The following is an 18,444-nucleotide window of genomic DNA, read 5'->3' on the forward strand; positions in this document are numbered from 1 at the left end:
AGCATCATTCCAGTTGTGGACTTGCTCCTATGTCTCCTACCATGCACTTTTTCTTATGAGATATTTTACTCTTTGTGTGAAGGTTTTTGAAGCATCATTCAGGTTTTATTTCTTTTGAGGGATTGTATCATCCATCACCCCCTGAAAGCATCCCCTCTGCACCGCTGCTTCTGGGAGTGTTTTAAGGCACTGCAGGCAAACAGGGCATGCAAAACTGGTCACTGTGAAGATGAGCATCTGCTCATCCCCTTCTTGGTGGCTTTGAGTCACATCCCTCTTCTCATGGGCTCGTTGGCAGCCTCATCATCCCTGTTGTTCCTCCTCCAAACCAGGGACTGGGCTAGCCTGGGGGATCCCACCCACATCAGGACAGGACTTGGGTCTGCGACATCTAGACAAGAGGGGTCCAGGGCATGGGGTTTGGTCCAGGACTGTTACCATAGGAATTCCCTCACTCACCTCTTCATATTTCCACCTGAGCAGCACAAAGAAGACAGACATGGGGTTTTTTATCAGCTTCAGAAGCACAGAAAGCTGTCTAACGTGATGAGCACAGGTACTGAGTGCAACCAGGTTGTAGGCAGGAGTGTCACTGAAAGCGGGAATAAACCTCGTAACACCAATGTAGTGTTAAAAGGCAGGTGTTCTTTACTGCAGCGCTGGATGCACGGGGCATCGCTCCTCCAAGTGTGCATACCTTACACACTCTTCTCATGTGATTTATAGATCAAAAATACACATATTCATTTTATCCATACATATTCAATATTATTCTCTTTGGTGATTGGCACAAACTTGCTCGCTTCATTTGTAAATTATTGTGCAGGCTCAGTTATCCTTTCCCATTGTTCTCTTTTGAGTAGGTGGTATTACTTGAGTCGGTGATCTGTGAGTCGGTGGTCGCGCTCTCCCCCTGCTGGAATTACCTTTTGCCTACTTGGCTCTTAATCTTGGCAGTCCTGGCCAGTTTTCTCAGTCCACTACACAAAACAACATATTGTCATCTTTTTCTGACAGAAGCACGTTGTCTATTGTTTCATTCACATTAATGATTACCTAGGGACTAAAATACAGATCAACAGATACACTGATTCGTACACTCCATGTTCCCGTAATATAACAACATCCCTGGTTGATTGATTTCATCATTTTGGTTACAGGAGTTACAGGCGACTGGGAGAGGCCCTGGTGCAGGGGGCATGGATGTGCCTCTCCTACCCGGTTTGCTCTGGACAGGCTGTTTCCCATCTCCAGCTATGTCCAATGGGGTTTTTGCCAGCTTTCCTGTTCCACTGCCTCCCTCCAGTGGCTGTGCCTGCTCAGGATTGCCTGGTCCTTCTCCTGCCAGCTCTGCGGGCCCAGCATGCAGCGAAGTCCTGTGCCATCGGCTTCTCCCAGCGCCACTGGAACCAGTCCTGGTGAATGTCATCTTGGGGACATAGAAATAATCTAATTTACCAAAAAAAGGGCAGGGGGGAGGGGATATTAAAATAATGAGGGAGGCTCCTCCAACCCTTTCCAGCAATAAAACTGAAACAGAGCGAATTGCCCCAGTTTTCCAGGGGGCTGCAAGATGCAGCCCTTTGTGCTGCAGGCCAAGTTCAGGGGACGCTTTCTGGAGCTGTTCATGGAGAAACACCCCAGTGCATCTACCTCTGCTTCCATACTCACACCCCAGGATATCTGCTTGCATGGCTGTGACTTGGGGAGGCATAAAGAACTGTGGAGTTCAGCACTGGCTCTGTGTGCATGCCTGCTTTCCTCCCCTTGAATTAGAGCAGCTGCAATTCTTCCTGCTGGGAAGAAAACACATGGCTGTGTTGGTGGCCTTCAGAGGCACATCAGTGCAAAGACCTAGAAGCTTTTCTCTGCGCCTTTGCAGCTTGCTTTACATGTGCTACTTTGTTCTTAAATAAATGTAATGCCTGCTGCTAACCTTCATTGCCAGAGAAATGTGGTCTCCTGGATGAGAAGGAGATGCTCTGCAAGGCAGGGAGGGACGTGTGCCCTCTGCAGAGTGGGGAATAATCCTCTCCTTGTGCCTGGCCCAGACATCTCTGAGAGCTTCAGAGCTATTAAAGTCCAATGAACTTGCCAGCAGAAATATGATTAATCACCCAACGAATTAACTGCTCTTTTTCCTCAGCCTGAGCCATTTTCCTCCCCCAGTGTCTTGCCATTCTTCCGACTCTTCTGGTCTCTCCTACTCTGCTCCACTTCCTTCCACCTCTCTCTTTCTGTTGTTTTTCTAATTCTCTTCTGTTTTCTCTCTTTGCTGGCTTCTCTCCTACTCTCTTTCATGCCATCCAAGTATAATACAGACCCCCCCGCTGCCCCCCTCACCCGTCCCTATTCTTTCTCATTCCTCTGCTTCTGCTCCTTGGCTTGTTTTTTCTTTTTCCCTTTCCTCTTTCCATGTTTTCTTACTGTAACCTAGGTCATCTCCCTGTTCTCCCCCACATGGATTCCTGCTGCTTTTCCACTGGGCAGGGAGTGTGGTGGAGGCCAGGTGGCTCCTGTGTGCTCCAGCACAGCTGTAGCTTTGCTCAAGACCTTGTGTTCTGCTGAGCCCTTTCTGCAGGAGATTTGGCTGAGGTCCATGTATGAACTGGGATGGCAGTTGCTGCAGCACTGAGGACTGGTCCACCACTGCCCAAAAGCACCATCATGGTGAGCGCGAATCTTGGGGACCACATCAGGCAGCAGCTCCTCGGGAACTGCAGAGAGCTCCCTGCCTGCACCCCTTGGTACACCTCTTCTCCAGAGCCTGGGTGGCTCCTCTGCACTCTCCCCACGTGCCTGCTGCTATGTTTCTGCCCTAAAAAAACCCAAACTGGGAGAAGCAGCACTTTTACTTCTGTTTCTCTGCCTCGCTCAGGCTTCCTCCATGTGGCGAGCAATGCAGCAAGGACACCCTCCATGCTCCTGGCATGGAAATCCATCATGGACATCTCGCCCACCTGCCTTGAGTGCACACAAGGACAATGGGTACCTCTGCCCATTACAGAGGTGGTATGTGCATGTTTGGGGCAGGAAGGGCATTGCATTTGTTATCCCTTCATGCAATTATTTAACTGCTTGTGATAGCATCTTTCTGAGAACTGAAATTCAGAGGCTCAGCTCTGGCCGTAGCTGCTTCACCTTTTTAAAAATAGCTGATGGACAAAGATGCCACTCTCACCCTTCCTGGCTGCACTTGCAAAAGCCCCTGAGATCTCGAAAGATTGTCTCAACTAGTTCCTTAAGCAGCCCTGGCTGCATTTCTTCACCTCCTGTTCACTTGTGTAACTGCTCCACAGCTATTTCACAGCTTCTTTCCTGGTTCCTTGTTAAAAATGCTATTCCAGATCTGATCCTCACTAATGCTGGGTGTAAGGGATGATGTAAAAGCAGCACTATGAACATCCCAGCTTTTTCCACCTCATCAGTTAATGACACTTTCTTGGTGAAGCAATGGGTCAAACTTTTCCTCCCTATTCTATTTAAGGCAGTTAAGCAAATGCAAAGCCTTTCGCAGCCCTTGTTAGTCTTAACTCCTTTTGTACCTTAGCTTTCCAATGTTGCCTCTACCATTTAGTGATCATATCATTCTGCTCATGTCTTTTGTGTGTTTCCTTTCCTTGTGGCCTTCTTTTTTGACCAGTGGGATGCTGAAGATCTCTGCAGCTGTATGTGCCTCCTCTGAAGCTTCCCCTCTTGCCTCTGGAAAGGATAACTGGTAGCCAAGGCCTTTAATACAAGTCTTGGATGTCCTGCTCAGCTCTTATTGGAGTCATGAGCAGTCCCTCTTACCTGAAGTTGTCTTTTTTTAAACCCTTTTCTCCTTAAAATTACAACATTGGCCATTTCATGCTGTAGGAACATGAGAAGGGATGTGCTGGGCAAGCCCAAGGGCCACTCAGCCTGGCTATATAGAATCATAGCATCATTTAGGTTGGAAAAGACCCTTAAGATCATCAAGTCCAACCGTTAACCTCGCACTGCCAAGTCCACCACTAAACCATGTCCCCAGGCGTCACAGGTGACTCAACCAGTTCCAGTGCTTGACAATCTTTTAGTGAAGAAATTTTTCCTAACATCCAATCTAAACCTCCCCTGACGCAGCTTGAGGCCATTTCCTCTCATCCTACCACTAGTGACTTGGGAGAAGAGACCAACATCCACCTCGCTACAACCACCTTTCAGGTAGTTGTAGAGAGTGATAAGGTCTCCCTTCAGGCTCTTCTTCTCCAGACTAAAAAACCCCAGCTCCCTCAACCTCTCCTCATAAGATCTGCTTTCCAGACTCTTCACCAACTTTATCACCCTTCTCTGGACATGCTCCAGCACCTCAATGTCCATCTTGTTCTGAGGGGCCCAAAACTAAACACAGCATTCAAGGTGTGGCCTCACCAGTGCCAAGGACAGGGGCACGATCACTGCACTACTTCTGCCGGCCACACTATTCCTGATACAAGCCAGGATGCTGTTGGCCTTCTTGGCCACCCGGGCACACTGCTGGCTCATGTTCAGCTGGCTGTCAACCAACAGCCCCAGATGCTTCTCCGCCAGGCAGCTTTCCAGACACTCCTCCCTAAGCCTGTAGCATTGCATGGGTTGTTGTGACCCAAGCGCAGGACCCGGCACTTGGCCTTGTTAAACCTCACCCAGTTGTGCTTGGCCTATTGATCCAGCCTGTCCAGGTCCCTCTGCAGAGCCTTCTTTCCCTCAAGCAGATCAACACTCCCACCCAACTTGGTGTCATCTGCAAACCTACTGAGGGTGCACTCAAATCACCTCATCCAGATCATTGATAAAGATATTAAAGAAGACTGGCCCCAACACTGAGCCCTGGGGAACGCTGCTTGTGACCGGCCACCAACTGGATTTAGCTCCTTTCACTACAACTCTCTGGGCTCGGCCATCCAGCCAGTTTTTCACCCAGTGAAGAATACACCCATCCAAGCCATGAGCAGCCAGCTTCTTTAGGAGAATGCTGTGGGAGACAGTGTCAAAGGGTTTGCTAAAGTCCAGGTAGATAACATCCACAGCCTTTCCCTCAATCACCAGGTGAGTCACCTGGTCATAGAAGGAGATCAGGTTGGTCAGGCAGGACCTGCCTTTCATGAACCCTTGCTGGCTGGGCCTGATCCCCTGGTTGTCCTGCACTTGCTCAAGATGTTTTGCTCCATAATCTTCCCTGGTACCAAGGTCAGGCTGACATGCCTGTGGTTCCCCAGATCTCCTTCCAGCCCTTCTTGTAGATAGGTGTCACATCAGCAAGCCTCCAGTCTTCTGGGACCTCCCCTGTTAACCAGGACTGCTGATAAATGATGGAGAGTGGCTTGGCAAGCTCTTCTGCCAGCTCCCTCAGTGTCCTTGGGTGGATCCCATCTGGCCCCATAGACTTGTGAGTGTCCAGGTGGTTCATCAGGTCATAAACTGCTTCCTCCTGGATTATGGGGGTTATTCCACTCCCTGTCCCTGCCTTCCAGCTCAGGAGGCTGAATACCCCTGGGATAACTGGTCTGATGGTTAAAGACTGAGGCAAAGAAGGCCTTTTCCCCATCCTCAGTGGCAACATTCCCTTCCGCATCCAATAAAGGATGGAGATTCTCTTTGGTTCTCTTTTTGTTGGTAATGCATTTGTAAAAATATTATTTGTTATCCCTTACAACAGTGGCCAGGTTGAGTTCTAGCTAGGTTTTTCCTTGTTTAATTTTCTCTCTGCAAGTCCTAACAAGGTCTCTGTACTCTTCTTGAGTTGCCTGCCCCTTCCTCCAAAAGTGTTAGACTCTCCTTTTTTTGCTAAGCGTCAGCAGAAGCTCCCTGTTCAACCTGGCTGGTCGTCTTCCCCGCTGGTTCGTCTTGCAGCACTTGGGGACAGCCTGCTCCTGTGCCTGCAAGACTTCCTTCTTGAAGAAAGCCCAGCCTTCCCAGACCCCTTTGCCCTTCAGGACTTCCTCTTAAGGGAGTCTCCCAACCAGTGCCCTGAACAAGCCAAAGTCTGCCCTATAGAAGGCCATGGCAGTGGTTCTGCTGACCCCCCTCTTTACTTCACCAAGAATTGAAAACTCAATCATATCCATGATCGCTAAGACCAAGACGGCCTCCAACCGCCCCATCTCCCACCAGTCCTTCTCTTTGACAGCAGGTCAAACGAGGCACCTGTCCAGGTAGGCTCACTTACTAGCTGTGTCAGGAAGTGTCCTCCACACAATCCAGGAACCTCCCAGACTGTTTCTTCTTTGCTGTGTTATATTTCCAGCAGGCATCTGGTATATTAAAGTCCCCCACTAGAACAAGGGCAACCCATTGTGATACTTCCACCAGGTGCTTGTAGAACACTTCATCTGTCTCTTCATCCTGGTTGGGTGGTCTATAACAGACTCCTAGCAGGATATCTGCCTTGTTGGCCTTCCATCCTTACCCATAAGCACGCAACCTTATCATCACTATCGTTAAGCTCTAGGCAATGAAAGCACTCCCTAACATATAAAGCCACGCCACTGCCTCCCCTTCCTTGCCTATCCCTTCTGAAGAGTTTATAGCCATCCATTTCAGCACTCCAGTCATGAGAGTCATCCCACCATGTCTCTGTGATTGTGACTGAGTCATAGTTATCTGTGCTGGTTTTGGCTGGGATAGAGTTCATTTTCTTGCCTGTAGCTGGCATAGTGCCAAGTTGATGTTTTAGTTGTTTTTAAGTAGTGGCTAAGTGTTGCTAAGTAGCACCTATAGGAGTTAGAGACCTTTCCAGCTTCCCATGCTCTGCCACCTGCACAAGAAGCCGTGAGGGCCACAGCCAAGACAGCTGACCCAAACTGGCCAATGGGTTATTCTATATCATATGACAACATGACCAGTATATTAACTGGGGGAACTGGCGCAGGGTGGAGTGGTTGTTGCTCCAGAGCTGGTGGTGTTGGGTCAGTGGGTGGTGAGCGGTTGAATCACATGTTGTTTGTTTTGGTTGTTTATTCCCCTTTCCCCACTCCCACCTGGTTTTGACGCTCTTTCTTGTTATTTTTCTTTCCATTATATTATTATTGTTGTTGTTATTATTTTTGCTTTATTTTAATTATTAAACTCTTACTATCTCAACCCACGAGTTTTCTTACTTTTACCCTTCCAATTCTCCCCCCTATCCTGCTGGTGGGGGAGTGAGCGAGTGGCTGTGTGGGGCTGAGTTGCTGACTGGGGTAAACCACATTATCGCAATGCACAATGTCTTCCAGCTCACCCTGTTTGCTGCCCGTGCTGCCTGCATTAGTGTAGATGCACTTGAGCTGGGCTATCAGTTTCACCCCCAGCCCTGGCAGTTGAGGCCATTTCCTCTCATCCTATTGCTTGTTACTTGGGAGAAGAGACCAACATCCATCTCACTACAACTTCCTTTCAGGTAGTTGTAAAGAGCAAAAAGGTCTCCCCTCAGCCTCCTTTTCCCCAGGCTAAAAAAGCCCCAATTCCCTCAGCTGCTCCTTGTAGGACTTGTGCTCTAGACCCTTCACCAGCTTTGTTGCCCTTCTCTGGACACGCTCCAGCACCTCAATATCTTTCTTGTACTGAGGGGCCCAAAACTAAACAGCATTCAAGGTGTGGCCTCACCAGTGCCCAGTACAGGGGCACGGTCACCTCCCTGCTCCTGCTGAGCACACTATTCTTGATACAAGCCAGGATGCTGTTGGCCTTCCTGGCCACCCAGGCACACTGCTGGCTCATGTTCAGTTGGCTGTCAACCAAAAGGTGGCCAGCAGACCCCTGCTAATCCCTTGTTGGTCTTCTGTCCCACGCCAGCCTCCCCGTCTGCTTCAGCCCCGTGTCAGGAGGGTGCGGGATGGCCGCCCTCACGTTCCATACAAGTGCAAGCACTGGGTCTCCTTGCCATAAGGATAGGGTGGGAGCCATGGATGAGCAGTGTCTGCTTTAAGCCAAATCCCATGGACCTCCAGGCACATAGGTTGGAAACGGTCCCCCAGGAGCAATGGGCAGTGAGATGTTCCCTCATCCTGCTCATTCCTTCATCTTGCTTCCTTTCTGCAGCCAGGAGAAGGCCTGCACATTTCCTTCAAAATCCAGTTCATCTTCCAGCTCCTTCAGGAGCTGCTGCTGAGATTTGGCTGCATTTCATACCTGCCCAGTTAACTTAGGCCTTCCCTTTCTGAGCTGGGGCACCACTAGAGATCTTCCTCCTCCTCTACCTGCTCCTCTTCCTCCTCCTCCATGGTTGCAGGTACCCAGGTGGAGGCTGGCAATGATGTCCTACACTTCAGTTGAGCCTGGTTCTGCTCTGCATCCATGGGCAGCATCCCCCAGCAACCCTGATGCATCCAAAGTTCAACATTTTGACACTCACATCCCACCCCCTTTTCCACTGGTGGCTCCCCCCATATATTTGGGATTCCCCCCCCCCCCCCCCCAATTTTTCCCTTTCTGTAGCCCTTGCCTGTGTCTTCCTGGCCATGCGTGACCTGAGCTCTGTCCCCAGGACAATGGGAGCTCTGCTGCCACTGCTTTGGAGATGTCTCCCACAGGTAGCTGCTCTGAAACTGGACTGAGTAGGGAAAGAAGAGCCTCTAGGGTTTGGTGACTATTCCTGATGGACTTCAGCTGGGTCCATCAGTAGTACAAAACTGGAAACACTGAGGGCAAAAACATTGCTTTTTATTTTCCTCTTTTTTTTTTCCAAATTACAGGAAAGCTCTATATGCATGTGGACACCTGTCCACTCCCAGTAGGAAGCAGATCTACATAGAACACTGCAGCAGCACCTGCATTGTACCTCTGCAAAGCAAACAATGCCTTTCCATCCTTGCTCCTTGTGCTTTGAGAGAGTGAACCAGAGCAAGGTCAACCCATGTTACTGCAGGTGCTGGCTCCGGAGGAAATCCAGAAAATTGCTCCAGGACTTTTCCAGCACTGAGAGGAGCTTTTCATGATCACCCCATCCAGCATGTCCAGCACCAAGGGGACATCAAGTGCTTCCTGGACCATGGTTGCCATGCAGCGCATGGTGACATCACTGAAACATGGAGCAAGTTGCTAGAAGAGCCCAGCAGTGACTGGAGACTGTGAAAGGAGTTGCTGAGGCTTGGCGGTGCTTGGGGCTGTGGGAAGGCAAGGGAAAAAACCAGATGGAAGAGCCCTGTCCTCACTGTGAGAGGTGGCTTCTTCCAAGGGAACATAAAGCCCAGCGGTGCAGCCATTTGGGGGTAAATAGGTGGCTTTGGTCACAAAGATTGCACTTTCTATGAGCTAACACCTAGTTTTCAGGGATGATGACCCCGACAGGCATACAACAAGCTGCTCATCCTTCCCTTCTCCTCATTTGCCCTCTCCCTCGGGGGAGACATCCACCCCCGCATTGGCAGCACCCGCATCCCTGCAGCTCTGCTTTTGTTGCGATGATGCAATCTCAGTGTAAATTATGTCAGAGGAGATGGGGTTTGTCCCCTTCTTTTCAAACTTCAGGTTGGCATAGGTCAGGTCCTCGGCCCCTGTCACTGGGGCTGCCTGCAAGGGAGAGAGCAATGAGTGGAGTCCTGGCTTTCCCTTCTGCATCTCCCCTGCTAATATTTTTCCACTGGCCCAACTATTTGCACTGCCCAAACATTATCCAACTTGCTCAGAGGTGCCACCTACTCAGAAGCTCATAAGCCCCTATTTAATAGGAATCAGTAAGTATTTAGGAGCATATTTTTAGAAAGAAAAGCTGATTTTACTCTGAAATCCTTTAAATGGGTATTCAGCAGCCAGTGCTTTTTTAACAGGGAGAAGGAAGTGACACATGCGAAGCCCTCCCTGGCTTACCATGCTGAGCTGATTCCCCTCTGTCATTTGCCTGCTTGTGAGCTCTCCTGAAAAAGCAAACATTGTTTAAATAGTAGTTAAAATAGTTATAATGATTGTTATTTCACATGAAGAAAACATCTGCATTGGTCCTGCTTTTGTTGCAGGAGAGGATGGGGCTCTGCAGCTGGCTGGCTCGGAAGATGGCCAAGGGGCAGGAGGCAAGGATTTAAGAGCCCTTGGAGGTGCTGGAGAAGAGCTCTGAGTTGGACACTTCTGGAAATGAGGTGATATGCAAGGCCTGTCTCACCTGCACCATGGCTTGTGCCATAACCAGGTTCTCACCAGCAACTGGCCAGAGGAAAGGGAGGGAGTAAACCTTCTCCCCACACTGGGACAGCTTGTCCAGGACAGTTTCACGCAGGGAGCACCGAGTGAGCAGGAACAGTAGGATATCAAAGATGGGCATCTCCCAAGACTGGGCTTGTCCAGACCACCAGGTAAGGTGGAGATGCCAACCAGCTCCCTCAGGAGACAGAGGCTTGGCATGGGTTCAGCCTTACCTTTTCTGTTCCTTCTGCACTGCCACAGCAGAAGGCCAATTATCGGTATGTAAAGAAGCGTCCCGACCGCTAAGCCAAAGATGATACACAGGGGGCAGTTGAATCCTGCACACACAATCACAGAGGCACTCGTGAGCTGCCATCCCACCATACAGTGATGCATGCTGCAATCACCTTTTTTTGGGGGGGTCAGTTCTTTTCCAAAATTGAGCTTCCAGACTCTGAACCACCCACATCCCCTACAGCCCTGGGGTGCTGACAAAACCCTGTATGGAACAGTCTCCAAAAACTCATTTGAACTCAACCAGGAGAGTGGCCAGAGTATCAGAGCACCTCCCCAGCATCACAGCCTCTGATCCACTGGTGCCTACCCCAGTTTGCCAGCAGCTCCCACCCACTCACAGGAAAACATCAAGATGTGTTTCCCTCCTTGCTGCTCCTCTTTGTCCCTGAGGACCCCTCCTGCACCCCACCCTTGCAGCCATGGGGCTATGGGGACTCACCTGTCCCGGTCTCCTTGTTGATCTTGGTCTGACATTTCCCAGGGCTACTGCCTGGAAGACATGAGTGAGAGATTGCCCAGAGGCAGAGGGCACCCTGCTCCCCACTCTGCTTTTGGGCAGGGACCTGGATCTCACAGCCCCGGCTCTCACACTCCTGCCACCACAGCTCCAGCCACCTCAGCATTTGGCTGACATGCTGCAGCTGGAGGGTGTGGCAGGTCCTATTTCAAGGAGTCAATGGCCAAACAACTCTGTGGTGGGATGCATCTGCCAAAAGGGCCGTGCTCTGGGTCTCCTCCTCCATTGCCTGGGATGCTTTCAGGGGAAATGGCGTATGGGGGGACTGGGGGGGAGCATTCATTTGTAGCATCCTTCTCTGCCTGGTCATCACCCCCGTGAAAATGGAAGTGGTGCCACTTACTGGGAACTGCTCCTTGCGTGCCGTTTCCAGTGTCTGTCAAGTTTTTTCTTGTGACAAACACCCTGCACCCATAGATTCTTGTGCTGGCTGCACACACACTGGGTGTGGTGGGATTAGTACTGTTTTCTTTCAGAGCCTTGGGGTTGGTTTTCTTCCCTGCGTCCTGATCTTCAGGTTTGCACCAATTCATATGTACTGTGAGATTCTCCAACCAAATCTTGAACGCACACTCCACAGTGACTACTGACTCTTCTGGCTGGCTGGCTGTCCCTGGAAGAGACAAAAATATAAGTGACAAGTGAAATATAAGTCATATATATGATCTTGCAGGGGTCATAACCCACTGGCACATGTCACTCATGAAAGTCACGGTGAAGCAACTGTCCTTTCCTCCAGCAGCTGATGCTCTTTTCCAAATCCGGCTGCTAAATGTTCTTCAACACTGAACATTGAAATGTTTCATGTTGTTTAGTGCCACCCAATGCTGTGCAGTGCACAAGCATTTCTCTCTCTCTCAGGAAGGATTGAAAATGGGAGGACTGGGGGAAGACACCTCCTGCAACCTAGGCAGAAGTGTCTTCTGGCACCCAACAGGATCAGGCTCCAGCATTTCATGGAGCGTGAAGTGCGACTGAGGGGCTAGCTGTGGGGAAATGGTCAGCCCTAGAGAAACAAAGAAAATGTAGTAGGTCCCCCACAGCCTCTCTGGCTTCATCCCATCCCCTAATGCTCACTCTGGAGTACTTCAGAATTGTTCCTGAACCTCTGAGCTGAAGTCACTTCACACCTTCTCAGCAGAGTCCTCCCTCTCTTCCCTCTCTCCTCTCCCTTCCTCAGTCCTTTCTCTCTGCTCCCGTGGGTGTTGGTGGGCTTGTGTATCTTACCATGGCTGTTGCATTCAGTCTGTCTGTTCTTGGACATACTCTCTCTGTTCTCCATCTTGCAGAGATACGTTCCTGTATGTGTTTCATTGACACTGAGGAAGACAAGCTGGGCAGAACCCGAACCATTTTGTATCTCCACATCACCTTTGTTCTGATTTTCTTCATTGTTTTGGGTGGTATTAAACCACTTCACCTCCTCAGCAGTGCTGTTTGAGCCTGTCTGGAACAGACACTGCAAAATGAGATCTAACCTTACCGACACATCAACCATGGGTGAAATCTGGTGAGCAAATCCTGCTGAAAAAAAACAACAAAACAACAATGGCAGGTTGGGTTTGTGTTAAGGAATATCTGCATCCTCCATGAGAAGCTGACCTCCCTTCGCAGTCATCAGGCTTGTAAGCATCTCTGTTTCATTCCCCCCACAACTGTTTTCTCTCCCTGCTGCTGAAGGTGATGCTGGTTCAAAGCCCCAGAGCCTGAAACTGGGTCCTTGTGGGCAGAGCCTGCAGCCTGGGCAAAGGCAATTGCAGGGGGGACTATTCTGCAAGGCACATGGTGAGGTGTTGGTGCAGAAGCAGTGGTTAAATGCTGCAAGAGGAGAGAAAAAAAGCAGCAGCAGCCATGTCGCAAACCTCCTGCAGGCATATACAAAGACAGAAGAGTTCAGAGCAGAAGAAAGCACACAGGAGGGCTTACCGACAGTCAGCCAGGCAAGAAGCAGCAGGAGCGGAAAGCTGCTGGGCAGCCGGACCTCCATGCTGCCTTCCTGACAGCCTCGTGGCAACAACGCTGGATGCCTGTCTGGATTGGCTTGGAAGTCCCTGTCTCTCCCTGCAGCGTGAGGGTAACTGATCAGCAGGGGCAAGCTGCAACACTGCCAGAAACTTGCTTCCTTGACACTCAGCCAGGCAGTTCCGTCTGTGCTCACTCACAGGCTTCCCCCCTCTTCCCCTTCAGGCTGATTTTTCTCTCCTCTCTTCGCTGTTTGATTCCTCCTGCTGTTTCATCCCAGCCATGTGTTCTTGGCCCTGAGATGGACCGAAATAATGCATCTGAGCACCACTGATGGCTATTTCCCAGTATTTTAAGTTGCAGCCCAGTAGTTCCCCGTCCCCTGCATGGGCAGGCACAGGGGAAAGGGTTTCCCACAGTGCTGCCTCCCCACACCACCCAAGTCCTTTTTGGTTTACACCAGGGAATGGATCCCTTGGAGAAGGCAATGTTGCCATCACAGCAGGGTGATGGGGTGATGCCCGCCACATCCAGTGTGCTAGCTGAGGCTGGGTTGGGATCTACACACCCTGCCAGACCCCAAACACCAAGGACTGCTGCAGTTTGTCATGGGGTTGGGCTTGGTCAAAGCTTTCTGGTTGCTCACATGTGAGATGTACAAGCCCCAGCCAGGCAGGAGCCAGGATCCCTGACCTGGCTCTGGCAGTGAGCACCCAGATCCTAGCTCCTGCCCTTTGGGGATGGGGTGCTCCAGGTGGCCCCCTGCATCCCCCTGCCACCTCCGGCTGGAGGGATGTCCTTTTCTCCCCAGAGCTGCATTGTCCAGGCCAGAAGCCAAAGGGATGCAGGCAGCACAGGCAGCAGGCACAGTCTCCTCTCTGTCCCCATCTTCTGTGGGTGCAATCTGTGTTGCTCCCCACAGGATCTCCGCTGCCTGCCACCACTCTTCCTCATTCGTGCTCAGAGCAAAACATGCTCCCACCTGCCATTTCCTCCCCTTTAGTTTCCTGTCAGTATTTCCAGTAATCACCCCCTGCCCCATTTTGAAGCTGGACCTGACATTGTCCCTTCTCCAAATGCAGCACCCCCAGGTCCCTGAGTTACATGACCACCCTTCACCACCCACCTCCTCCCATTTCTTCTGCCTCCATCCTCCCATCCCTGTTTTCCTCCTGTTTTCTGAGATGATGGAGCCCAAACTGAGCATGCAGGATGGGGGCCCACCATCACAGCCCCCCCCAAAACAGAGTCTGGGGAGCAGTATCCTACTGGGACCATCTTCTATCACCAGTAAGCATGGTCCCAACATGGCCTTTACCACAGCGTGGGGAGCAGAAGAGGACAGCAGAGCTTCTCCGCAGGGATGTTCCTGGGTTGAGGACCAAAGGAGGGTTGCAGAAAGCAAGCAATGCTGAGAATTTGTGAACACTGGTGCACCCCTGGGCTGATCCTGCACCTCTCCACATGGTGGGTGTGCTCCCAAAGTCCCATGGCATCTCTGCCAGGGACAGACACTTGGCTAGACACTTGCTAGACACTTGGCTGCACCTTTTTGTACTGTGGGTCTCCCCTGAAGTCCCCATGCTGGGCACAAACAGCCCAGCCACAGGCATCTCCTGGAGGGAAGGGTCTTTGCTGGAGCTTTTCTCCACCAGCCAGTGGAACCTCCTGGCTGAAGCACAGCTGGGGTGTCATCTGGAAACCAACCCACAGGGACAAACAGCAACATCAACAAGATATTTGCTGATGGAGTGTCATAAAATGGAATTCTTGTGGTATAAGAGCCACAAGAATGACAAGCGACAGGCTCTGTGTCTCTCTTGCTTTGTCCTCTGGACTTCTTCATCTCTTCCCCTGCTCTTTCTGATGTTCAGTTCCTGTCTCTCCGCAGACAAGTCTTCCTCTCTCACCTCATGACTGAGCAACAATGTGTACTTGTTGCTTCCTTCCCTTTCATTTCTATTCTAGTTCTCACGTCTGCTAGCACTGACAAAGCCAATCAGACACAAGGTGAACCCCACGGTATCCCCCCATCTCAGAGACGTCAGCACCAACGATCCTGGAGTGGGCAAAGCTGGCAGCATACCTCTTGCCATGGGTGAGGTGGGCAGGACCACTGAGCCACTGATGACCAGCATAGTAGGGAGGGTTGCTACATGCCCCTAGCCTTGCCCTGCCCCATCTCCAGGCATGGACACCAGCTGGAAACCTGTCATGGTTCTGGCTGGGATAGAGTTAATTTTCTTTACTGTAGCTGGTATAGTGTGGTTTGGATTTAGTGTGAGAATAATGTTGATAACATACTGATGTTTTAGTTGTTGCTAAGCAGTGCTTACACTAGTCAAGGATTTTTCCAGCTCCCCATGCTCTGCCAGGTGCACAAGAAGCTGGGAGGAGAGGAGGCACAGCCAAGACAGCTGATCCAAACTGGCCAAAGGGATATTCCATATCATACGATGTCACGCCCAGCATATTAACTGCAGGGAGTTGGCCAGGGAAAGCAGTGATCACAGCTCAGGGACGGGCAGCATGGGTCAATGGGTGGTGAGCAGTTGCATCACTTGTTGGTTGTTTGGCTTTTTTATTTCTTCCCCCTCCCCCAGGTTTTTCCTCTCTCTCTTGTTATTTTCCTTTTCATTATATTATTAGTGTTATTATTATTACTACTATTACTGTTTTATTTTAATTGCTAAGCTGTTCTTATCTCAACACATGAGTTTTCTTACTTTTGTTCTTCCGATTCTCTCCCCCATCCCACTGGGGTGGAGGGCAGTAAACAAGTGGCTGGGTGGTGCTTACTTGCTGTCTGGGGCTAAACCACAACAAAACCACTGCAGGAAAGCAGCAGAAGAAGTAGGAGTAGGCACCCAGGTTCTCCTGACCAAGACCTGCTGCAAAAGCTTTTACCAAGATGCTGTGACCCAAGTGCCAAACTGCCAGTTCGCCAGTTCAAGGGAAGGGAGCGGCCAGAAACAGGCGCATAATGCATATCAACTCCTGGCTACGTGGCTGGTGCCACCGTGAGGGGTTTGGCTTTTATGACAGTGGGGTGTTCTTCAATGACTACAACGTGCTAGGGAGGGATGGAATCCACCTGTCCAAAAGGGGTAAGGGAATCTTTAGCAGTAGGCTGGCTAACTTGGTGAGGCGGGCTTTAAACTGAAGGGTGGGATCCATTGCAGAAATGCTCATGCCAGCACATCCAACAGGGGAGTAAGTCAGGCCAACCAGTGCAGTGACAAATGTTCCTTAGCTGTCTCCCAAGATGTGAAACAGAAGAGTAATCACCTCAAGTGTATGTATACAAATGCACGCAGTCTAGGAAACATCAGGAGGAACTGGAGCTCCGTGCACACTCAGAAGGGTACAACATCATAGGAGTAACTGAAACATGGTGGGACAACTCCAATGACTGGGGGATCGCAATGGACAGTTACGGGCTCTTTTGTAAGGACAGGCAGGGTAGAAGAGGTGGAGGAGTCACACTCTACATCAAGGAACACCTCGAATGTATCAAAGTCAACTATGGTGATTGCAACTGCTCTGTCAAATGCCTCTGGGTTAAAGTCAGAGGGGTCATCTCCAAGCAGGACCTCACAGTGGGTATCTGCTACCAAATTCCTAACAACAATGACAGTGCCGATGAAGTGATACTTGGAGCACTAAAGCAAGCTTCTGGCCAACAGAACCTGGTCCTGATGGGGGACTTCAACTACCCAGACATCTGCTGGAAGAACAATACGGCAGCTCGCATGTCATCCACCAAGTTCCTGGAATGCATGGAGGACTGTTTCCTGATACAAATGTTAGATGTGCCAACCAGGAATGAGGCACTGCTGGACTTGCTATTCACAAGCTGAGAAAGCCTGCTTCGTAATATCTCGGTTAGTGATAGCCTTGGCTGCAGTGACCACAATATTGTGGAGTTCGGGATCCTGCTGAGTGTGCTGAAGGTCACCTCTAAGACAAGGGTTCTGGATTTTAGAAGAGCAAACTTCAGCTCACTCAGGGATCGGTTGGGAGGGATCCCGTGGGACACTTCCATGGAAGACAAAGGAGCTAGAGAGTGCTGGGAGTTCTTCAAGAACTCTCTCTTGGAAGCACAAAACCAGTTTATCCCCTATAAAGGAAAGGGAAGTAAGCAGAGCAAGAGGCCCCCTTGGCTCAACCATGACCTCCTGGGTCTACTCAAATCCAAAAGAGAAGCATACCAGAGATGGAGAAGTGGAGGATTATCGTTGACAGTGACAAGGGAATTGCCAGAACATGCAGAGTTGCAGTTAGAAAAGAAAAGCCCAGATTGAATTGAAACTGGCCATAGATGTCAAAAATAACAAGAAAGGTTTCTTCAAGTACATCAACCACAAGCAGAAAAAGAAGGAAAACACAGGCCCACTGTTAAACAGAATAGGAGAGTCAATCACCAACGATGCTGAAAAGGCAGAGATCCTCAACACTTTCTTCACCTCTGTCTTTACCAGCACTGTTGGGTCCCAGGCCTTGGGAACGAAATTGCCGATTGATCCAAACATAGACCCACCATCAGTGAAGGAAGAGTTAGTGTGTGAATTATTACAGGAGCTTGACCCCTACAAATCGATGGGCCCTGACGCCATCCACCTGAGGGTGTTGAGATAGCTGGCTGATGTAATTGCAAGGCCACTCTTCATAATCTTTGAGAAGTCGTGAAGAACCGGGGATGTCCCAGAGGACTGGAGGAAGGCAAATGTTACCCCTATCTACAAGAAAGGCTTGCGGGAGGATCCAGGTAACTATAGGCCCATCAGCCTTACTTCAATCCCTGGGGAAGTTATGGAACGAATCCTCCTGGGGGCCATCGCAAGTCAAATGAAGCACATGATTGGGAAAAGCCAACATGGCTTCACTAAAGGCAGATCGTGCTTGACAAACCTGGTGGCCTTATATGACAAAGTGACTGGCCTGGTTGACATGGGGCAGGCAGTGGACATTGTCTACCTGGACTTCTCCAAGGCCTTTGATACAGTCATCCATGGCCTCCTCCTGGAGAAATTAATGCGCTATGGCCTAGACAGGTGGTCTGTGCAGTGAGTGGGGAACTGGCTGACAGGCCACACCCAAAGGGTGGTGGTAAATAGCTCTTTCTCAAACTGGCAACCTGTCATGAGTGGAGTCCCCCAGGGATCAATATTGGGCCCAATGTTATTCAATATCCTTATGAGTGATCTGGATACCGGCATCAAGTGTAGCCTGATGAAGTTTTCTGATGACACCAAGTTGAGTGGGGAAGTAGACACTCCAGAAGGGAGAGCTGCTCGGCAGGAAGATCTGGATAGGCTGGAAGAGTGGGCCAACAAGAACCTCATGTAGTTCAACAAGGACAAGTGTAAGGTCTTGCACCTGGGAAAACATAATCTGGGAGTGCAGCACAGGCTGGGATCTACCTGGCTGGAGAGCAGCTCTGTGGAAAGGGACCTGGGGGTCCTGGTGGACAGAAAGCTCAACATGAGCGAACAGTGTGCTGCTGCAGCCAAAAAGGCCAACAGGATGCTGGGTTGCATCAAAAAGGGCATCGCCAGCAGAGAGAAAGA

General features: G+C 50.3%; 1 protein-coding gene across 2 annotated transcripts; it reads right to left on the reverse strand.

Moving 5' to 3' along the window:
* Nucleotides 1-8,632: 8,632 nt before the first annotated feature.
* LOC135314746 (uncharacterized) lies at nt 8,633-13,149 on the reverse strand. 2 transcript variants are annotated; one of them, XM_064459091.1, is made up of 7 exons: nt 12,839-13,149; nt 12,140-12,433; nt 11,256-11,525; nt 10,835-10,885; nt 10,332-10,436; nt 9,790-9,836; nt 8,633-9,492 (listed from the first exon to the last, which is right to left on the reverse strand). In XM_064459091.1, exons 1-7 carry the CDS (start codon nt 12,897-12,899, stop codon nt 9,304-9,306), a joined length of 1,017 nt encoding a protein of 338 aa, XP_064315161.1. In that variant the 5' UTR covers nt 12,900-13,149; the 3' UTR covers nt 8,633-9,303. The 2 variants fall into 2 exon arrangements, with proteins under 2 accessions (XP_064315161.1, XP_064315160.1); XM_064459090.1 differs by having other exon boundaries at nt 12,140-12,436; nt 12,839-13,148.
* Nucleotides 13,150-18,444: the final 5,295 nt, after the last annotated feature.

This window comes from Phalacrocorax carbo, chromosome 8 (genome assembly GCF_963921805.1).
Source record: "Phalacrocorax carbo chromosome 8, bPhaCar2.1, whole genome shotgun sequence".
NCBI lineage: Eukaryota > Metazoa > Chordata > Aves > Suliformes > Phalacrocoracidae > Phalacrocorax > Phalacrocorax carbo.